Source organism: Marmota monax, unplaced genomic scaffold (assembly GCF_021218885.2).
Source record: "Marmota monax isolate L192 unplaced genomic scaffold, Marmota_monax_Labrador192_F-V1.1 WCK01_AAM20220418_F8-fsc00020, whole genome shotgun sequence".
Taxonomy (NCBI): Eukaryota; Metazoa; Chordata; class Mammalia; order Rodentia; family Sciuridae; genus Marmota; species Marmota monax.
Window position 1 is genome coordinate 20,993,149 of NW_026692912.1, and position 19,634 is coordinate 21,012,782.

The 19,634-nt window shown below is 42.3% G+C and overlaps 1 protein-coding gene across 1 annotated transcript in view; it reads left to right on the forward strand.

Annotated features, from left to right (window-relative positions):
• Positions 1–19,634, forward strand: part of Gle1 (GLE1 RNA export mediator) — a 30,518-nt gene that overhangs the window by 9,623 nt on the left and 1,261 nt on the right. The window contains exons 4-15 of the mRNA XM_046451435.2: positions 2,441–2,589; positions 2,811–2,871; positions 3,112–3,366; positions 5,695–5,926; positions 6,894–7,006; positions 7,152–7,221; positions 12,987–13,129; positions 13,218–13,408; positions 13,924–14,053; positions 15,917–16,021; positions 17,434–17,516; positions 18,662–18,725. Of these exons, the coding sequence (XP_046307391.1) occupies positions 2,441–2,589; positions 2,811–2,871; positions 3,112–3,366; positions 5,695–5,926; positions 6,894–7,006; positions 7,152–7,221; positions 12,987–13,129; positions 13,218–13,408; positions 13,924–14,053; positions 15,917–16,021; positions 17,434–17,516; positions 18,662–18,725 (1,596 nt within the window). The remainder of the gene's footprint in view (positions 1–2,440; positions 2,590–2,810; positions 2,872–3,111; positions 3,367–5,694; positions 5,927–6,893; positions 7,007–7,151; positions 7,222–12,986; positions 13,130–13,217; positions 13,409–13,923; positions 14,054–15,916; positions 16,022–17,433; positions 17,517–18,661; positions 18,726–19,634) is intronic.

The following is a 19,634-nucleotide window of genomic DNA, read 5'->3' on the forward strand; positions in this document are numbered from 1 at the left end:
CACCAAAAAAAAGAATTTTCAGATTTTTTTAATTTTATTTTTTTTGGTACCAGGGATTGAACTCAGGGACACTCGACCACTGAGCCACATCTCCAGCCCTATTTTGTGTTTTATTTAGAGACAGGGTCTCACTAAGCACTGAGTTGCTTAGTGCCTCACTTTTGCTGAGGCTGGCATTGAACTCTAGATCCTCCTGCCTCAGTCTCCTGAGCCACTGGGATTACAGGCATGCACCACTGCACCTAGCCTAACATTTCCTTTGCGACTACTAAAATGAAAGCTGGGAAGAAGACACAACAGAGTCTATGTGAGAGAGATCATTAGCAGGGAAATACTTTTTATGTTCTTCTGGAAGACAGAATGTCAGTAGAGGAATGGTAAATGATAAAGCAAAGATAGACAAATCCCAGGATACATACACACAGACACACACAAATGCACATAAATAGACTCTGCCTTTGGAAAGCAAAGAGGCTTCAGACTGGAAATAGCAGGTTTGAGATGATGTGGGGTTTGAAGGGCTGATAATGGGGATGAGCTGAATGTGTGTAGACAAAAGGCATTAATTCTTGCCCTGACCCCCAGTCAATAGACCAAAACAGCCAAGAGCCACACACATGTACTATAATGGTTTTAAAATATATAAAAATTTGCCAGGCATGTGCTACACTTAACCTGTAATCCCAGCAGTTCCAGAGGCTGAGGCGGGAAGATTGAGAGTTCAAAGCCAGCCTCAGCAATTTAGTGAGGCCCTAAGCAACTCAGTGAAACCCTGTCTTTAAATAAAATACAAAATAGGGCTGAGGATGTGGCTCAGAGGTCAGGTGCCCCTGAGTTCAATCCCCAGTACCAAAAATCAAAACAAAACATGAGAAGCCAGGCATGGTGGTACATGCCTATAATCCCGGCATTTTGGGAGGCTGAGACAGGAGGATCATGAGTTCAAAGGCAGCTTCAGCAATTTATCAAGGTTCTGAGGAACTCGGTGAGACCCTGCCTCAAAATAAAACATTTAAAAAAAAAAGGGGGGGGGGCTTGTAGGGGTGGGGGGTGGGGTTGTAGCTCAGTGGTAGAACGCTTGCCTAGCACGTATGAGACACTGGGTTTGATCCTCAGCACCACATAAAAATAAATAAAGATATTGTATCTATCTACAACTAAAAAAAAAAAAATTTAAAAAGGACTGCGGATGTGACCCAGTGGTTAAGTACCCCTTGATTCAATCCCTGGTACAAAAAAAAAAAAAAAGAAAACACACACACACACACACACAAAAAAAAAAAAAACATATGAGAGAGAGTATTTTCAATAGGTAGTAAATGAAATATCTGATACCCTTAGGTGTTTTTTTCCTTAGGTATGAAGGAAAGGACTCCTCAGTGGGGGTGGGAGGATAATTTAGGCAGAGATGAGGAAGGGAGTAAGATAAGAATGAGCATCGCATGTTTGTAGACTTAGAGTAGAATAAGGATTTCGTATCATGAAAATTTATGAATGGAAATTTTTTTCTTTCTATTAAAGATTACTTTAGTTTCTGTAATCAAATCCATGTAGATAAGACCTTACATATTTGATACAGTGGGTTACCCATGTATAAATTGAAAAAAAATTAAGGTTACTATTTCTGGACATAAATGACTGTTAATTTCTGTACAATGCTTACTCAAATTGAAAACTGGGAGACTTTTTCCAAAGTTGGCAGCACAGCCAGTGTTTTCAAAATTTTGAATTATTTGTGTATGTTGTGTGTTTATATGTTATTTTATATATATATATATTTATATGTATATGTATTTATATAAAAAGACCAATAATAGCAGTATGTATGCATCAGTAGCAGCCTCAGCTTTTCCAGATTTTTTTAGTCATCTGAACAAAATTGTAGAAACATCTAGCACACTCCATTAAAAGGGGTGGGGGATTGGTAAAAAAGAAGCAAAACCTGAGAAAAAATTCTGTAACTGTTGTAATACTTGGGACCATTTTTTTATTAGCTTCTTAATTATCATATGAAAAGAAAGATTTCTAGAATAACGACATTAAAAGCAGCTCTGATAAAGCACAGTCACTAATGCATATGATAAACTAGATACAAGAGGTTTTACATTCAGAGGTGTGATATAGTTCTGTCCCACGTCTTTCACATTGGAGGAAACAATTAAAAAGGCATTTATGAGACTGGATTCCACTTTAGGATGGAAATTTTGAAGTGCATGGTTGTTTGATATTATGTTGACCAAAACCATAGGGGACAAACTGGAGGGGGCTTTCCAAAACTGCTTAGTTTAATGGTCAGTCCAAAGGAAAGGGGCTCCTGTAAAGGTCCTGTGAACTGAGCAGATGATTCCATGCCCTGGAGAGTCTCTGAGGAGAGGGTAGCTCAGGGGCAAAGGAGCAAGGTGGTAATGACATTCTGAGGGCAGATGTTGATCCTCTTCAGGAAGGCTTAAGGCAGTGGCAGGAGGAGCAGGAGAGGAAAGTACGAGCCCTCTCAGAGATGGCGTCTGAACAGCTGAAGCGGTTTGATGAGCTGAAGGAACTGAAGCAGCATAAAGAATTTCAGGATTTAAGGGAAGTGATAGAGAAGAGGTGAGTCTCCCTGAATTACAACTGAGATGTTCATGTATTCAACCAAAACTCTTTCCCTAGAGGAATTCTAAGGGGAAAGAGTTGAACTTCTGAGTCCTTAAATATCAAAATAAAATAAGTGGAGAAGAATATAACCTGGAAAATGACCAACCTTGGGTTTGGGGAGAGGGTGAACCATCTTGAGAAGCATCCCTGACTATTCTTCCTGCAATTTCATTTAGTACCAGGGAAGCCCTAGGCCACCAGGAGAAGCTGAAAGCTGAGCATCGTCACAGAGCCAAGGTCAGTGCCTGGGAGATTCAGGAAAGGTATGTTGCTATCTGTCTATAACCTGTCTGAAGGGTCAAGTTCTGTCAATCATCCTGGAAGACATGCCCATATCATGCCTCTGCACTACTGGCTTCAGGAAGTCATTTTCCTGCTCATCTGTAGGCATATAAAGCACACCTAGTACTCTAGAAGTGTGGAAAGAGAAAGGCCAGGAGCCCTTCAGAAAGAGTGACACAATGACCCTTTCTATAGATTCTCAACCTGAAACTGCGAGAGGCAGAGCAGCAGCGCTTGAAGCAAGCAGAGCAGGAACGACTGCGGAGAGAGGAAGGCCAGGTTCGCCTGCGGAGCCTCTATACCATGCAGGAGGAGGTACTGCAGCTCAACCAGCAGCTGGACACCTCCGACCAGCACAAGGACCGGCTGAAGGTGGACCTGGCTGCCTTCCGGACCCGAGGCAACCAGCTGTGCAGTCTCATCTCTGGGATCATTCGTACCACTTCAGAGGTAAGAAGCCTTAGAGTGACTGTTTTTCTATCTTTGAAATGGAGTACCTTATCTGGGTATGGTGGCACACACCTGTAATCCCAGCTGCTAGGAAGGCAGTGGCAAGAGAACCAAGTTTGAGGCCAGCCTAGGCAACTAAGCATGACCCTTTCTTAAAAAGCAGCACCAGCCAGCCTTGTGTGGTGGTGCGCATCTGTAATCCCAGTGGCTTGGGAGGCTGAGACAGGCGGATTGCAAGTTCAAAGCCAGTTCAGCAAAAGTGAGGTGCTAAGCAAGTCAGTGAGACCCTGTCTCTAAATAAAATACAAAAGAGGGCTGGGGATGTGGCTCAGGGGTTGAGTGCCCCTGGGTTCAATCCCTGGTATCAAAAAAAGAAGCAGCGCCAGGTGCGAGGGTGCATGCCTGTAATCCCAGCAACTCCAGAGGCTGAGGCAAGAGGATCGCAAATTCAAAGACAACCTTAGCAACTTAGTGAGGCCCTAAACAAACCCAGTGAGACCCTGACTCAAAATGAAAAAGCAGGCTGGGGATGTGGCTCAGTGGTTAAGTGCCCCTGGGTATAATCCATGGTTCAAAAGAGAAGGATTTAGCCAGGTGCAGTGGCCCACACCTATAATCCCAGCAGCTCAGGAGGCTGAGACAGGAGGATCATGAGTTCAAAGCCAGCCTCAGCAAGGTGAGGCACTAAATAACTTAGTGAGACCCTGTCTCTAATAAAATATAAAAATGGGCTGGGGATGTGGCTCAGTGGTTGAGTGCCCCTGAGTTCAATCCTTGGTATCGTCCCACCCTGCTGCCCCCGCCAAAAAAAGGATGTGGCTTAGTGGTAAAGTGCTTGCCTAGCATGCTGGGTTCCATCCTTGAGGCCACAAAAAATAAAACAAAGATGAATAAAAAAATCAATTAGGGCTGGGGTTCTAGCTCAGTGGTGGAGCACTTGTGTAGCATGCCTAAGGCCCTGAGCTTGAACACCAGCAGTGCAAAAAAAAAATTAGTTTATATGAGTTCTAAGTGTTCAAGCATTTATTTATATTGAAGCAGAAGTTTTATAGTTTATTACTTTTGAATTCTCTTCATGAGTTTTGTTTACCTTTCATTTTGTAAAATTACAAACCAATACAGGAGTAGAAAGGATAGCATAATGAATCTTTACACATCCATTCTGTAGCTCAACAGAGGTCGGTGCATGGCAACCACACTTTATCTATACCTCCAAAGTTTAAAAAGACTGCTTTTAGCAAAATACTGATGTCACATGTAAAAATTTAGTAATTTAATATGATCAAATATCTAGTCAGTGTTCAGATTTCTCTGACTGGCTGTATGTAGTGATGCTTACCTGTAATATAAACCTCTCAGGAGTCTAAGGCTTAGCAAGAACCTGTTGAAAATAAAAGGGCTGGGGATATAGCTCAGTGGTGGAGTTATAGATTCAATCCCCAGTACTGGAGGGGGCCCTCGTGGAGGGGGAGGGTATAGAAACATAATTGTTCAATAATTAGAAAAGTAAGTTCAAAATCACCTTTAAAACATGTGTTGCAAATTAAAACTAACATTGTAAACTAGCATATTGGTTTTTTGTTTGTTTGTTTTTTTGGTCAATGGACCTTTATTTTATTTATATGCAGTGCTGAGATTCCAACCCAGTGCCTAACACATGCTAGGCAAGCATTCTATCACTGAGCTGTGACCCCAGCCCTATAATCACATAGTTTTAAAAAATTACTAAAAATTACTATTTCTGGGTGCAGTGGCGCACACCTGTAATTCCAGCAGCTGGCAGGTGGGGAGGTAAGGGGGAAGCATTGTGAATTCAAAGCCAGCCTCAGCAATTTAGCGAGGCCCTAAGTAACTAAGTAATTCAAAAAACAAACCTTTTGGGCTGAGGTTGTGGCTCAGCAGTAGAGCGCTCGCCTTGCACATGCGGGACCCTGAGTTTGATCCTCCGCACCACATAAAAAAATAAATAAGTGAAATAAAGGTATTGTGTCCAACTACAACTAAAAAATAAATTAAAACAAACAAACAAACAAAACCTTTTTTTGTTTCTGAATAAAAAAGGGCTGGGGACGTGGCTCAATGGTTGAGTGACCCTGAGTTAAATCCCTGGTACCAAAAAAAAAGCCAACTTTATTCTTGGATACTATGGATGGGATTGGGATGGTCAGTCTAAAGAAACTAAGGAGCCAGTTAGTATCAGAGTGTTGGGTATTCCACTGGCCCAATAATTCCACTTCTATAGATGTATTGACTTGTATGAGGTATGATTTAGCTCCACAAGTTTTCCTAGGGAATGAGCTCCAAATGCTGTCTGTTCCACTCTACCAGAGTGGCTATCCCACAGCAGAGAACCAAGCTGAAGCCGAGAGAGCCCTGCAGGAAATGCGGGACCTCCTCAGGAACTTGGGGCAGGAGATCACCAGAGCCTGTGAAGACAAGAAGAGGCAGGATGAGGAGGAGGCCCAGGCCAAGCTGCAAGCCTCACAGATACAGCAGGGGCCAGGGCCCCACACACAGTCCCCAGTCCCCAACCAGGGCCCAGGAGGGACACGGAATGAAGGTGGGTCTTGGTGTAAATACAGTCTTGTAACTCAGCCTGAGTTTCAGAACTTGGTGAAAAGAAGCAAGGGTGTATGGCCAGAGGTTGGGAAAATTTAACCAAAACTTACATATAACATATTTAGTTTCGTTTGATGTGGAGCCTGATTTCATATCATAGCACTTTGCATGAAGATTTGAAGTCTGGGGGCTGGGGATGTGGCTCAAGCGGTAGCGCACTCGCCTGGCATGCGTGCAGCCTGGGTTCGATCCTCAGCACCACATACAAACAAAGATGTTGTGTCTGCCAATAACTAAAAAATAAATATTAAAAAAATTCTCTCTCTTTCTCTCTCTTAAAAAAAAAAAAAAGATTTGAAGTCTGTGTAATTCTGGCAAATATATTATTCCAAGTATTGCTATTACTGAGTATTTTAAGTAAATATATACAGATATATGTCCACTTAATATGTACAAAGCTTAGTATAGTATAGTGTTTGAGAGTATGGGCTCTGGATGGAGCCCAATCAATGGATCTAATTGTACTTACTAGCAGTGTGACCTTGGCCAATCACTTAACCTTTCCATTGCCTGTTTCTTTTTCCACAAAATGGAGAAAATAAGGGCTGGGGAGATAGCTCAGTGGTAAAGCACCTGCCTAGCATGCAAGAGGCCCTAAGTTCAATACCTGTCACCACATAAAAAAATAAAAATAAACAACAATAATAAAATGATATCTTTAAAAAATTGAGATAATAATAATAATAGTATCTACATCATAGTGTTATTGTAGCTATTAAAGCAATTAATATGGGCTGGAGATATAGCTCAATTGGTAGAGTGCTTGCCTCACATGCACAGCCCTGGGTTTAATCCCCAGCACCAAAAAAAAAGCAGTTAATATGTCAGAAAGTGGTTAGCACAGTTCATGGCTCATGTAACATGTTCAGTAACTACCAGCCACTGTGAAATCTTGTCTTATTCCTTAGACCTCCAGATGAAGGTCCAGGACAGCACGATGCAGTGGTACCAGCAGCTGCAGGATGCTTCTGCCCAGTGTGTGTTGGCCTTTGAAGGTCTGACCAGCAGCAAGGATAGTCAGGTAGGGGAGGTGTAGATGGCCTGATGGTGCTCCCCATAGCCTCCTGTCACAGAGGAATATAGCTGTTGTGTCACATCCCCTAATCCTGAGGGTAGCTACTCAGTTCTTCAAAACGTTCTCATTACTCACTATTCTTTTCTGGCAGGCCAAAAAGATAAAGATGGACTTGCAGAAGGCTGCCACCATCCCTGTGAGCCAAATCTCCACCATTGCGGGTGAGTCAGAGGATTGAAAGCATGGCCCTTTGCCTCATTGTCTTGTTTTCTGTTTCCAAATCTACTTAGCTGTAAGGTTTCTATGTAAAGAATATGTTCAGGCTCAGAAATATGACTTAATGCTAGAACACTGGGCTAGCCTTATGTGAGACCCTGAGTTTTATCTCTAGCACCACATACACACATAAAAGGGTATGTCCAAACAAATGTTGGCAGTTGCATTGAGTACATGTAAATGGTATGAATCCCATTTTTCTTTCCTTTTTCCTCTCCAATGCATAGAAAGAAGTTATAAGGTAATCATGTATTTTTTTGTACTGCGAATTGAACCTAGACATACTCTATCACTGAGCTACATCCCAGTTCTTTCTCTCTTTTTTTTTTTTTTTGTGGGTTCAGGGGGTACCAGGGATTGAACTCAGAGGCACTCAACCACTGAGCCACAATCCCCAGTCTTGTTTTGTATTTTATTTAGAACAGGGTCTCACTGAGTTGCTTGGTGCCTTGCTTTTGCTGAGGCTGGCTTTGACCTTGTGATCCTCCTGCCTTAGCCTCTCGAGCCACTGGAATTACAGGCATGCACCACCTTACCCGGCCTCTATTTCTTTTCTTGAGATAGGGTCTCACTAAGTTCCTGAGGGTCTCACTATCTCATTAGGTTGCCCAGGCTGGCCTCTGGATCTTCCTACCTCAGTCTGTGTAGTGCCTGGGATTACAGGTGTATGCCACTGTGCTCAGCTTGGCTTGTTTTTACTAAGCTATGTATCAATAGGAAATTGTTTAGAATGGCTTTTAACTTTAAAGTTGAAAGTTACTGTTGCAGACATCATGAAAGGAACCTATGACTTGTAGTCTTTGCTTTTAAGTCTTACATTAGCTTTTGCAAACCTCAAGCTTGCCAGGCTAATACTTTAAGACATATTTCTTTTTTCTTCATAGACTGAGATGTAGAAAGTAAAGGGGCTAGGAATGTAGCTCAGTTGTAGTGTCTGCCTAGCATGTGTAATACCCTGCTTCCCATCCCCAGTATGGCAAAAAAAAAAAAAAGTCAGAAACTGAGAGGGCGATACCTTTCTTCTTCTTGTTCTTCTTGTTCTCCTTCTCCTTCTTTTTTTTTTTTTTTCACCAGGGATTGAACCTAGGGATGCTCTGAGCCACATGAGCCACATCCTCCAGCCCTTTTTTATATTTTGTTTAGAGACAAGGTCTCACTAAGTTGTTGAGGCTGGCTTTGAACTCACAATCCTCCTGCCTCAGCCTCCTGAGCTGTCGGGATTATAGGCGTGCACCACCGCACCCGGCTCAACACCCTTCTTTTTTTTTTTTTGACGGAGAGAGAGAGAGAGAATCTTTTTTGTAGATGGACACAACACAATGCCTTTATTTTTATGTGGTGCTGAGAATCGAACCCAGGTCCCGCCCGTGCTAGGCGAATGCTCTACTGCTGAACCACAATCCCAGCCCCACACCCTTCTTTTTTTAAAAAAATATTTATTTTTTAGTTATAGGTAGACACAGTATCTTTATTTTATTTTTACGTGGTGCTGAGGATCAAACCCAGTGCCTCATGCATGCTATGCGAGCACTCTACCTCTGAGCCACTTCCCCAGCCCTCAACACCCTTCTTTTTTTTTTTTTTTTTTTTTTAAAGATATAGTAATCATTTTGTTTAATTTTTTTTTTTAGTTTTCGGCAGACACAACATCTTTGTTTGTATGTGGTGCTGAGGATCGAACCGGGGCCGCACGCATGCCAGGCGAACGCGCTACCACTTGAGCCACATCCCCAGCCCCCCTCAACACCCTTCTTAAGAACAGAGATTATTTTATTTTTCCACAGCTATAGACAAGGACACCTATAAATGAGACTGTGTCATCCCTGGGCAGAGGAGTATGCACAGGTAGAAAGTTGCTCTCACTTGTATTGGGCCCCAGTGCCCCATTAACTTGTCACCTAAAATATAGGATTTCCTGCCCTTGAAAGCCATATGGCAAAACTCATGTAACATGTTGTTGCCTGAAATTCTTTCTGGAACAATGCAAAGTATAAATAAACACATATCACTTGGTAGAATTTAAAGTGCTCTTTCCCTTGATAGAAACAGCAAGTGGGGAGAGGTGTCTGGACAACCACCCCACACCTTCACTGCTCTCCTCAACTTCTCTTGGTTCTTACCCCTCGGTGCATATAACCACACCTCGTCCGACAGCAGGAAAGTGGAAACAGCAGTGTGTGCTCCTGGGGGGTCTGCCCCTTCTGCCTCTCGCAGCCCTGACCTCCTAGTTGCCTATTTCAGGCTGAGGCTACCTTCCTGTCTTAGCTTACCTTTCTGCCTTTGCCCTTGTTCCCATCCCCTGCCTTTCTTTCCTGTTTTCTGCAATTACTCCCTTTTACAGGCTGCTTTTCCTCAGCTTTCAAATATGTGTGAGTCTCACATTATAAGTTTCCCTTGATCCTCTGCTTTCTAATTTTTTTTGTCTTTATCATGTTTCCATGTGACACTGTTGATTATTCTCTTCTCTAAAAATTTCAACTCTCCTTCAGCCTGCATGACGACATTTCTTTCCAGGTTCTGCTTCTCTCTCCCTCTTAATCCTTTGTGGGGTCCCAGTCTCCTGTCCCCACCTAATTGTAGGTGTTTCCTAGAGATCTGCTCATATCTCTGTTCTTTTCCTCCTATGTCCCCCCTCTTGCCCAAGACTCTTTCTCAAGTCTGTCCTGGTTTGTTTCTTTCCTCTGAGCTTCAGATTCTCTAGCTTAGCCTCCTGAAGGCCATCTCTGGTGGATTTCTCTTAGCTACCACCAGCTTAGTGTGGTCAGATCTGAATGTGACATCTTGCTTATGCCTCTTTCTTCCTATTTCCTGAGTAATCAGTCACCCTGTTATCAGTTGCTATGGCCGAAGCCAAGAGTCATCTTCCTGACTACTTCCTGTTTCTTTCCCTACATCTAATTAGTTTCTGGTTTTGCTCTTTTCCGTTTTTTACATATGGCTTAATTTCTGTTTCTCTATCACTAACTTTCAGTCCTTGAGAATTTCCAGGGTAGCCAGACATAAGGCATACTCTAGAATTCATTTTCAATGAGTATTGAATTAGGGGAAATTAAAAAAAAAAAAAAAAAAAAGGGCTGGGGATGTGGCTCAAGCGGTAGCACGCTCGCCTGGCATGCGTGTGGCCTGGGTTCGATCCTCAGCACCACATACAAACAAAGATGTTGTGTCCACTGAAAACTAAAAAAATAAAATAAATATTTAAAAAAAAAAACAAAAAAAAAAAAACCTCCTTTCTATCTCTGAAAAAAAGGCAAATATCCATGAGTCTTTAGATTTGGAGGAAAATTTAAATGAGGATGTGGTTGCTCATGGATCTGGGAGGCCATGTCAGGCATATGGAAAGGCTGGGAGAGAGGGGTGGGTGGGGGACTCAGCCAGTGGGGATTTTTGAAACTGCCCTTAACGTAGCAATAGACTATGACGTAGCCGAGTGTGACCTAGGGAAATTTGTATGGAAATATATATTTTTAACATTTCAGTAAGGTTTGGGTCACTATTTCTGTTTTTTGGGGATTATTCATTTTAGGGTTTCTGTGGTGTTTCATTATTTGATTCTTGCTTCCCTCCTGAATCATTTTTTTGAATAGGATTTTTCTGAGACTTGTTACATTTTTGAAGTGATTAGAAACTTTGTTGGGGGGCTGGGGATGTGGCTCAAGCGGTAGCGCGCTCGCCTGGCATGCGTGCGGCCCGGGTTTGATCCTCTGCACCACATACAAACAAAGATGTTGTGTCCGCCGGAAACTAAGAAATAAATATTAAAATTCTAAAAAAAAAATAGAAACTTTGTTGGGTATTCTCAACTGGAGGTGATATATTAATTAAAACTTTTTTTTTAATCAGGAATTGAACCCAGGGGCTCACTACTGAGCCACATCCCCAGTCCTTTATATTTTTTATTTAGAGACAGGTTCTCACTAAGTTGCTTAGGATCTTGCTAAGTTGCTAAAGCTGGGTTTGAATTTGTAATCCACCTGCCTCAGCTTCCCAAGCCACTGGAATTACAGATGTGTGCCACTGCACCTGGAAAAATTTGATTGTAAATAATGGAAACAAATTCAGATCTGCTTAAGAAAAAAGAATAGTGTTTATCCTAAAAATCAAGGGATATTTCCAATAGCAGGAATGGAGTAGGGTCTTAGGAGCTAGAAACTTTAGTTCTCTGTTCCTCTCTTGTCTCACATTCTTATTTTATGGATTCCTGGTCTTTGGTTCACGGGCAGGTGTCAGACCCCACTACTTCCAGAGTGCATGTGTTGCAGGTCAGCACTCTAAGGAATTGACTCTCGTTGCTCAGTTTACTCAGCCTGACTGCCTAGTACCTACTTGTAGGGCTGGGCACTCAGGGTCTTCTTTCAAACATAACGATTAGGAACTGTCAGCTTTTCTTTACTATGACAAATAACTGAGATAATCAGCTTATAGAGAATAGATTTGTTTTCTCTCACATTTTTAGAGATTTCAGTCTAGATCAGTTGGCCCTGTTGCTCTTTGTATGTGGTAGCACATCATGACCCTAACGGTCAGAAGGTGAAAAAGAGAGAGAAGAAGAGACCATAGTCTCACAGTCCCCTTGGAGGGCATGTCCCCGGTGACCTGAAAACCTCCCAAGAAGCCCCATGTCTTTTTTGTTTTGTTTTGTTTTAATTAGTTACACATGACAGTACAATGATCTTGACATATCATATATTTGTATCAGATAGGGTATAATTTCTCATTTTTCTGAGTGTACAGGTTGCAGAATCACATTGGTCATGCAGTCACGTATATACATACATCAATAATAATGTCTATTTTATTCTGCTTTCCGCCCAAGAAGCCCCATGTCTTGAAAAGTTCCTCCATCTCCCAGTAGCACTGAGCTGGGAAGTGAGCCTGTACCACATGGATCTTTGGACTTACAGTCCAAGCTTTCACAAGATCCCACTCCTTTGTCTTTGAGGATGTAGGAGCCCCAGAGAAAGGGAAAATCATCTCAAGTTGGGAAGATCCTTTAGCAGGTTCTTCCTAAAGGTGCAACTAATTCCTCTAGGGATAGCCACCACAGTCTGTGAGATCTGTAACACTTATTTTATTTTATTTTTTTAGTTGTTGATAGACCGTTGTTTTTTTTTTGTGTGTGTGTGTGTTTTAATTTATATGAGGTTCTGAGATTTGAACCCAGTGCCTCACACATGCCAGGCAAGTGTGCTACCACTGTGCCCCCAACCCCAGCCCCTGTAACACTATTTAACAACTGTTTTTCTTTTCTCTGTCGTGTGTCAGTTTCAGAATTAGTTCATTCCCATTGGGCACATTAGTACAGCCTATAATCTCTCAGCTACTTGGGACATTGAGGCAAGAAGATTACAAGTTCAAGGCCAGCATCGGTAACTTAGTGATCTGTCTCAGAAATTAAATAGAAAGGGCTGGGAATGTAGCTGAGTGGCAGAATGTCCCTGGGTTCAATTCCCACTAACACACACACACACACAATTCATTCTCAAATAAGGAACTTCTTTGGAATAGTACCATGACTTGTATATTTTGCAGCCCCCATAACATGAATTTGATTTTTATATAATTTTTTGCACCAGTGTTTTTGCTTTTGGCTCTGAACTTCTGTAGAGGATCACAGTTGGATTTCTATAGATGCTTGGTAATCACTTGATGAAAATAGATTGACGCATTTGTTGTGCCTTTTCACTGACTTTTTCCCTGTCATGCACAGGTTCTAAGCTGAAGGAGGTCTTTGACAAGATCCACAGCCTGCTTTCTGGAAAGCCTGTTCAATCTGGTGGTCGCTCTGTGTCCGTCACACTTAACCCACAGGGCTTGGACTTTGTTCAGTATAAACTGGCAGAGAAATTTGTGGTGAGAAACTCAGAGGTATGGGAAGAGGAGGCTGATATACACCTTTTTGGGTATTAATTAAAATTGTCCCCCATCTCTTTGTTCTCAGAAACAAGGGGAAGAGGAGGTGGCCTCTCATCATGAAGCAGCATTCCCCATCGCAGTTGTGGCGTCTGGGATCTGGGAGCTCCACCCCAGAGTGGGGGACCTCATCCTTGCTCATCTACACAAGAAGTGTCCTTACTCTGTTCCTTTCTATCCAGCTTTCAAGGAGGGGATGGCTTTGGAAGACTATCAGCGGTGAAGTTGTTTTTCTCCTTATTCACTCTCTCTGGGGTGATTAATAGAATATAAATAGAATTGGAATTTTTTTTCCCTCCTTCTCACAGTTCTTCTGTGTACCTTGAATATTCTGTCAGAAAGGTCTTTGATGTAACCTGGACAACTTTTGGGATTTGTGGTGTTAGATATCAATAATAATAGTTTGTTAGAAATAATATTAGACCTAGAATCCAGTGGTCTTAGAAATTATCCCTGCTTTTCATCTAAGAGCTTTGCAAAAATGGGTAGATTATTTAACGTCTTTGAGTATTAGTTTTCCTATTTGTAAATGGGGTAGTGATAGCCATTACCTTCTGATTTTACCTGTGAGTTTACCCTGCAGCGCTTTTGTGAAACAAATTTGTTGACGAATACCAGTGCTTTGCTATAATGTTAAACGTAACAATATTATTACTTTTACCCATGAAAAGTAATCTCTGGTTTGTTACCCTTATTGTGGCCTTGTCACATTGAGTTTTTCTCTTCCCATGTAGGATGCTCGGCTACCAAGTGAAGGATTCCAAGGTGGAACAGCAGGACAACTTTCTAAAACGCATGTCTGGGATGATTCGTCTCTATGCTGCCATCATCCAGCTCCGGTGGCCGTATGGAAACCAACAAGAAGTGGGTAGAAAAGGCTAACTGCCAGTAATGAGAAGTTGGATGAGGGTCCATGTTGGTGATTCCACCCACAGCAAACATTTCCCTTGGTGTCAGGCTTCTGTTATTGCAGCAAAATACCTGAGAAACAGCTTACAAGGAGGAAGGGTTCATTTTGGCTTATGGTTTCGTAGGTTTCAGTCTGTTCAGCTGGCTCCATTGTTCTTGGGCCTGTGGCAAGGCAATACTTCACAGGAGGAGTATGTGGTAGAGTAAAGCTGCCCATCCACAGCAGCTGGGAAGCAAGAGAGGGACAGGAAGGGGTGGGGTCCCAAAATCTCCCTCAAGGGCACATCCCAGTGGCTGATCTCCTCCAGCTAGGCTCTGTCTCTTCAAGGTTCCATCATCTTGCAATAGTGCCATAGGCTGGTGACCAAGCCTTTAACACATAGGCCTTTGGGAGACACTTCCAAACCATAGCAGCCTTCCTTCCGAATCACTCCAGTGAAACAATGAGGGAAAGTGTCTGGTACCTTCACAGGTTTTTGTTGTTGTTTGGTTTTTTTGCTTTACTAGGGATTGAACCCAGGGCCTTACACATAATAGGCAAGCACTGAGCGATATATTTTTCAACCATTTTTACTTTATCTTTTTGAGACAGTGTTCTGCTAAGTTGCTCAGGCTAGCCTAAAATATGTGATCCTCCTGCATGTTTCCCAAGAGGTGCACCGTTGCATCTGGCTTCATAGACCAGAAGAGAGGCTATAAGTCTTTCATTAGATTTAGAAGGTATTCAGGATTGAACTCAGGGAATCGTGCATGCTAAGCAAGCACTGTACCACTGAGCCCTATGCTTTTTTATTAGAGGGATGAGCAAGAAGTTGTCATCTTACCCCTGGTTGGGGCCTTGGAATCTACCTAGGTCCCATTGCTTACCTCACAGATAGGCAATGGAAGCATTCAAAGCTGGAGGGATTCATATCTGTCAGTGACAGAGCCATGGCTGGGGTTCTGGGCTTTGACCTCTCAGCTCATTTTTTTCTCAAGGAGTACAGGTAGAGAGGTAGAGAAGTTAACAGACTTCAAAAAAATAGAAGTTGATTGAATCCAAGAAGTTTTTATTGCTGTGTCTAGGTTCTAAGCTAAAGGTACCAAGAAAAATAGAATGTCAATAAGAGCCATACATATTGGTGCATATCTACAATCCCAGTGATACGAAGGCTGAGGTAGGATTATGAGTGTAAAGCCATAGCAAGATTCCATCTCAAAAAAAAAAAAGTTTTAAGCTGGGCCTGGTGGAGCATGCCTATAATCCCAGTGGCTGGGGAGGTTGAGGCAGGAGGATCACGAGTTCAAAGCCAGCCTTAGCAACAGCAAGGCACTAAGCAACTCAGTGAGACTCTGTCTCTAAATAATATACAAAATAGGGCTGGGGATGTGGCTCAATGGTTGAGTGCCCCTGAGTTCAATCCCTGGTTATGTTACCCCCCACAAAAAAAAAAAAAAAAAGGTTAATACTGTAAGTATTGGCCTATGGAATCTCTGAAACTGAAGTTGTCGTATGTGTCAAAGGGATCCTGTAAAGAAGGTGTGAGAGTGTACACATTGATTAGAATATTTAAAACCAAAGTTTGAGGCTGGGGAAAAAGCTCAGGTGATAGAGTGCTTGCCTTGCAAGCAGAAGGCCCTGAGTTCCATCCCCAGCACCAAAAAAAAAAAAAAAAAAAACAAGAATCTGTTTAGCCTGTGTTATTTCCGCCTTGTGGCATGTTCCTGGGCGAAATGATCTTGGTGTTCATGTCTACTTGGTAGTAGCTGAATAACATGGAGAGTTTAGATCTCTGAATAAAATGAGATCAAATCATGGTAAAACTTCTCTCCTCATAGATTCACCCTCATGGCTTAAATCATGGCTGGCGCTGGTTGGCCCAGATCTTAAACATGGAACCTCTGTCAGATGTGACAGCCACTCTCCTGTTTGACTTCTTGGAGGTACGGAATTTAGATACCACACAAGAGAAAGCCAGTGGTTGAGATGGCCTCAGGACATTGAGTACAAGGATGGGTAAGCAGTGTAGAAATAAGCCTGGAGGTGAACAGTATTTATTACACCAGTGTTGCAGATGTTTTTACCAAACCACAAGAAAGCTCTGGCTTTCACTTTTTCTAAGCATTGTACTTGCCTTCTCTATGTAGATGTTTTTTTTTTCATTACCAAAATAAGAAAATGGTGCATCCTAGCTTAAGTTAAAAAATAGCATTAGTTTTAGTGATATAGAAGTGACTCCCACAACCAAGGTAGGACATGCAGTTGAATCTCTTTAGAGCATGGAACCAAGGCACTGGAATATCACCAGGCACCAGGATAGTCTCTCTGTGGCACCATATGACTTTCATAACCACTGTCTCTGCAAGCTGCCTCACTCTTGCTCTGTTGGCTAACATTGCCAGTTTCTCTGCATGTAGTAGGGGAGGCGGCAATCCTGGCTGTCACTCATCTCAGCATGATCACTCAATGTATTGGGACCAATATTTCACTGTTCTGAGATTCCTTACTTCCAGGAGAGAAAATACCATACCCAGCTTGGGTCAGGTATCTTCCCTATCTAGAAGGCTATATACAGTTCTGTCTGCCTCTAAGGGACCACCACATTTAAAACCAGAGTTTGTTTAGCTTGTGTTATTTCTGCCTTGTGGCATGTCACCACAGTAGGGTGACAGCAAGGGTTTCCACGGAAAGTAGATACTTCTTAAAGAATGCTTAAGGGCCGGGCACAGTGGCGCACGCCTGTAATCTCAATGGCTTGGGAGGCTGAAGCAGGAAGATCGCGAGTTCAAAGCCAGCCTCAACAGTGGTGAGGCGCTAAGCAACTCAGTGAGACCCTGTCTAAATAAAATACAAAATAGGGCTGGGGATGTGGCTCAGTGGTTGAGTGCCCCTGAGTTCAATTTCCAGTAACAACAACAACAAAAAGAATGCTTAGGGAACATGCCATAACAGGTCTGGGGCCATTTCACCAGTAATGCTAGTAGTTCCTAGTTGCTTTTAGTTCCTGGAGGCACCATACACTAACAGTGAGCCTGAATCTTTGAGAACACAAGTAGTATCCCCTATTTGCTTCTTACTAGGGTTGGGAGGGTGCCAGACCTTCAGAACGACTTGGGTTTGGTAGAGTAAAAGAAGAATTGTTCACTAAGACCTGACAGTGTGTGTATTGCTATATACAGAGAAATGCTTGTGGTAGAAGAGTGGTTTCTTTCCATTTATTCCCTCGTTAGCTAGCTCAGTAGTATGGCTGATATTTTTTGAGAGGTGTGAAAGGCAAAGGCTGATCCCACTTTGTGGATCTGTCCTGGGAGTGGATTTTCCTCCCTGCCCTCATGGTTCTTGTCTTTTCTGTTAGGTGTGTGGGAATGCCCTCATGAAGCAGTACCAAGTCCAGTTCTGGAAGATGATACTACTCATCAAGGAGGACTACTTCCCAAGGTATCAGGCTTGTTGAGCAGGCAACTGGGATTTAGTTAGTAACAGTAGTGAACCAGGTAGAGATACCCTGGAGTGCTATTACATGCTATTTTTCACTGAAATTAAAAATGCTAGGGGTGTAGCCAGTGGTAGATCACTTGCCTAGCTTGCACAAGGCCCTGGATTCCAACCCAGCACTGAAAAAAATTTTTTTAAAGCCTGTGTTAAGGGCTGGGGTGGTGGTTCAGTGGTAGAGCACTTGCTTAGCATGTGTGAGGCACTGGATTCAATTCTCAGCACCATATATAAATAAATAAAATAGGGGCTGGGGTTGTGGCTCAGTGGTAGAGCACTTGCCTTGCATATGTGAGACACTGGGTTCAATTCTCAGTACCGCGTGTAAATAAATGAATAAAATAAAGGTCTGTCAACAACTAAAAAGTTAAATAAACAAACAAACAAATAAAAGTCCATGGATGACTAAAAAAATATGGGAGGAAAAAAGCCTGTATTAAGGATCACATCTTTTTACTCCTGTATATCTCTGTTATTATTTTTTTTTTTTGCTTAAATTTTTTAGTTGTAGATGGACACAATACCTTTATTTTATTTATTTATTTTTATGTGATGCTGAGGATGGAATCCAGTGCCTCATGTGTGCTAGGCAAGTGCTCTACCACTGAGCCACCCAACCCCAGTCCCCTATACTTCTCTTTTATATTTGAATAAATACTTTTGAACTCTAAATGAGAGTCTTTTTAAAATATTGTTGATTAAATGAAACACAATTAGGAAAGTCTTAGAGTAAGATATCTGGCATTTTTAAAAATTGTTCTTTCCCAGGGTCCCCCAGATAATCTAGGATGGTGATTATATGTAGCCATGAGTTAAGCCAAGAGGTTAAGTCCCCTCATCAAATCATATGGGGTAACTAATGGCAAAGCCCTGATCACAAAGACCCTGGAAAGGAGTGTGCTCCCTTCTCCTTTTTCTCTGGCTTGAAAAGGTTGCGATCATTTGGAAGAGCAGCAATACCCTTAGCTTATTAGCCAGCCCTGTGAGTCAGTGGGACACACTGTACTCCAGATCAGTAGTGTGCTGATACACACCCTCCAAAAGAGGTGTGTATCATGGGGGGTTCACAGATCTCCTTTTTCTCCCTGTAGAATTGAAGCCATCACAAGCTCAGGACAGATGGGTTCTTTCATACGCCTCAAGCAGTTCTTGGAGGTAAGATGTCCTCAGCCTAATATATCTCAAACTGTTGACCTGAGACTCACCTGAGCCTGACAAGTCCCGCACCTCCAAACACTGATGGCAGCCTCCTCCTCTAGATCATCCCAGCCCTGCTGTTTGTTAATGATTCCCACTTGCCTCTCTCTCTGGACTGGGGCTGCCATTTCATCTTCTTCCTGCATATCATTCTTCATGCTGCCTGTGAAGCAGCCACCCTAAGAGATGAATAAAATATATAATGAATCTTCTCTCACTAATACTTTTTTTTTTTTTGCTGATACTGTGGATGGAACTCAGGGGTATTGTATCACTTAACTATATCCCCAGCCCTGTATTTTTTATTTGGTGGGGTTCTTTTTTTTTTTTTTTTTTATACTTTTGTGGAACTGGGGGTCTAACCCAGGGCTTTGTGAATGCAAGGAAGATGCTTTGCCACTGAGCTTCATCCCAACCCCATATTTTTTTATTTGGAGACAAAGCTGGCCTTGAAAATTGCAATCCTCCTGCCTCATTTCCCAGGTAGCTGAAATTACAGGTGTGGCCACCATGCCTGGTTTCATCAATACAAGTTTTGCTTATTGACCAAATTTCCTTTCTCTATCTTGGGTTTGGGGAACTGGTAAATGTGGTCACTTTTCTCCACAAGAAGAGACTATACTTTCAATTGGATTCTCCCCCTATTTCCAACTGCCAAGAAGTTTTAAGAGGTAAATTTTCACAAATAATTTGAAACTCCATAGTAGGTGTACTAAAGTAATACACTGATTTTGAGCTTCTAGGAGCCCCGTTGGGAAAACAGTGATGGTGACAGATGAAGCCACGCTGTAGGGACAAGGATGGAACAGGCGTAATAACAGCACTTCATTTGTCTAGTCTTACACAGAACCATTAGTCTTATTTATG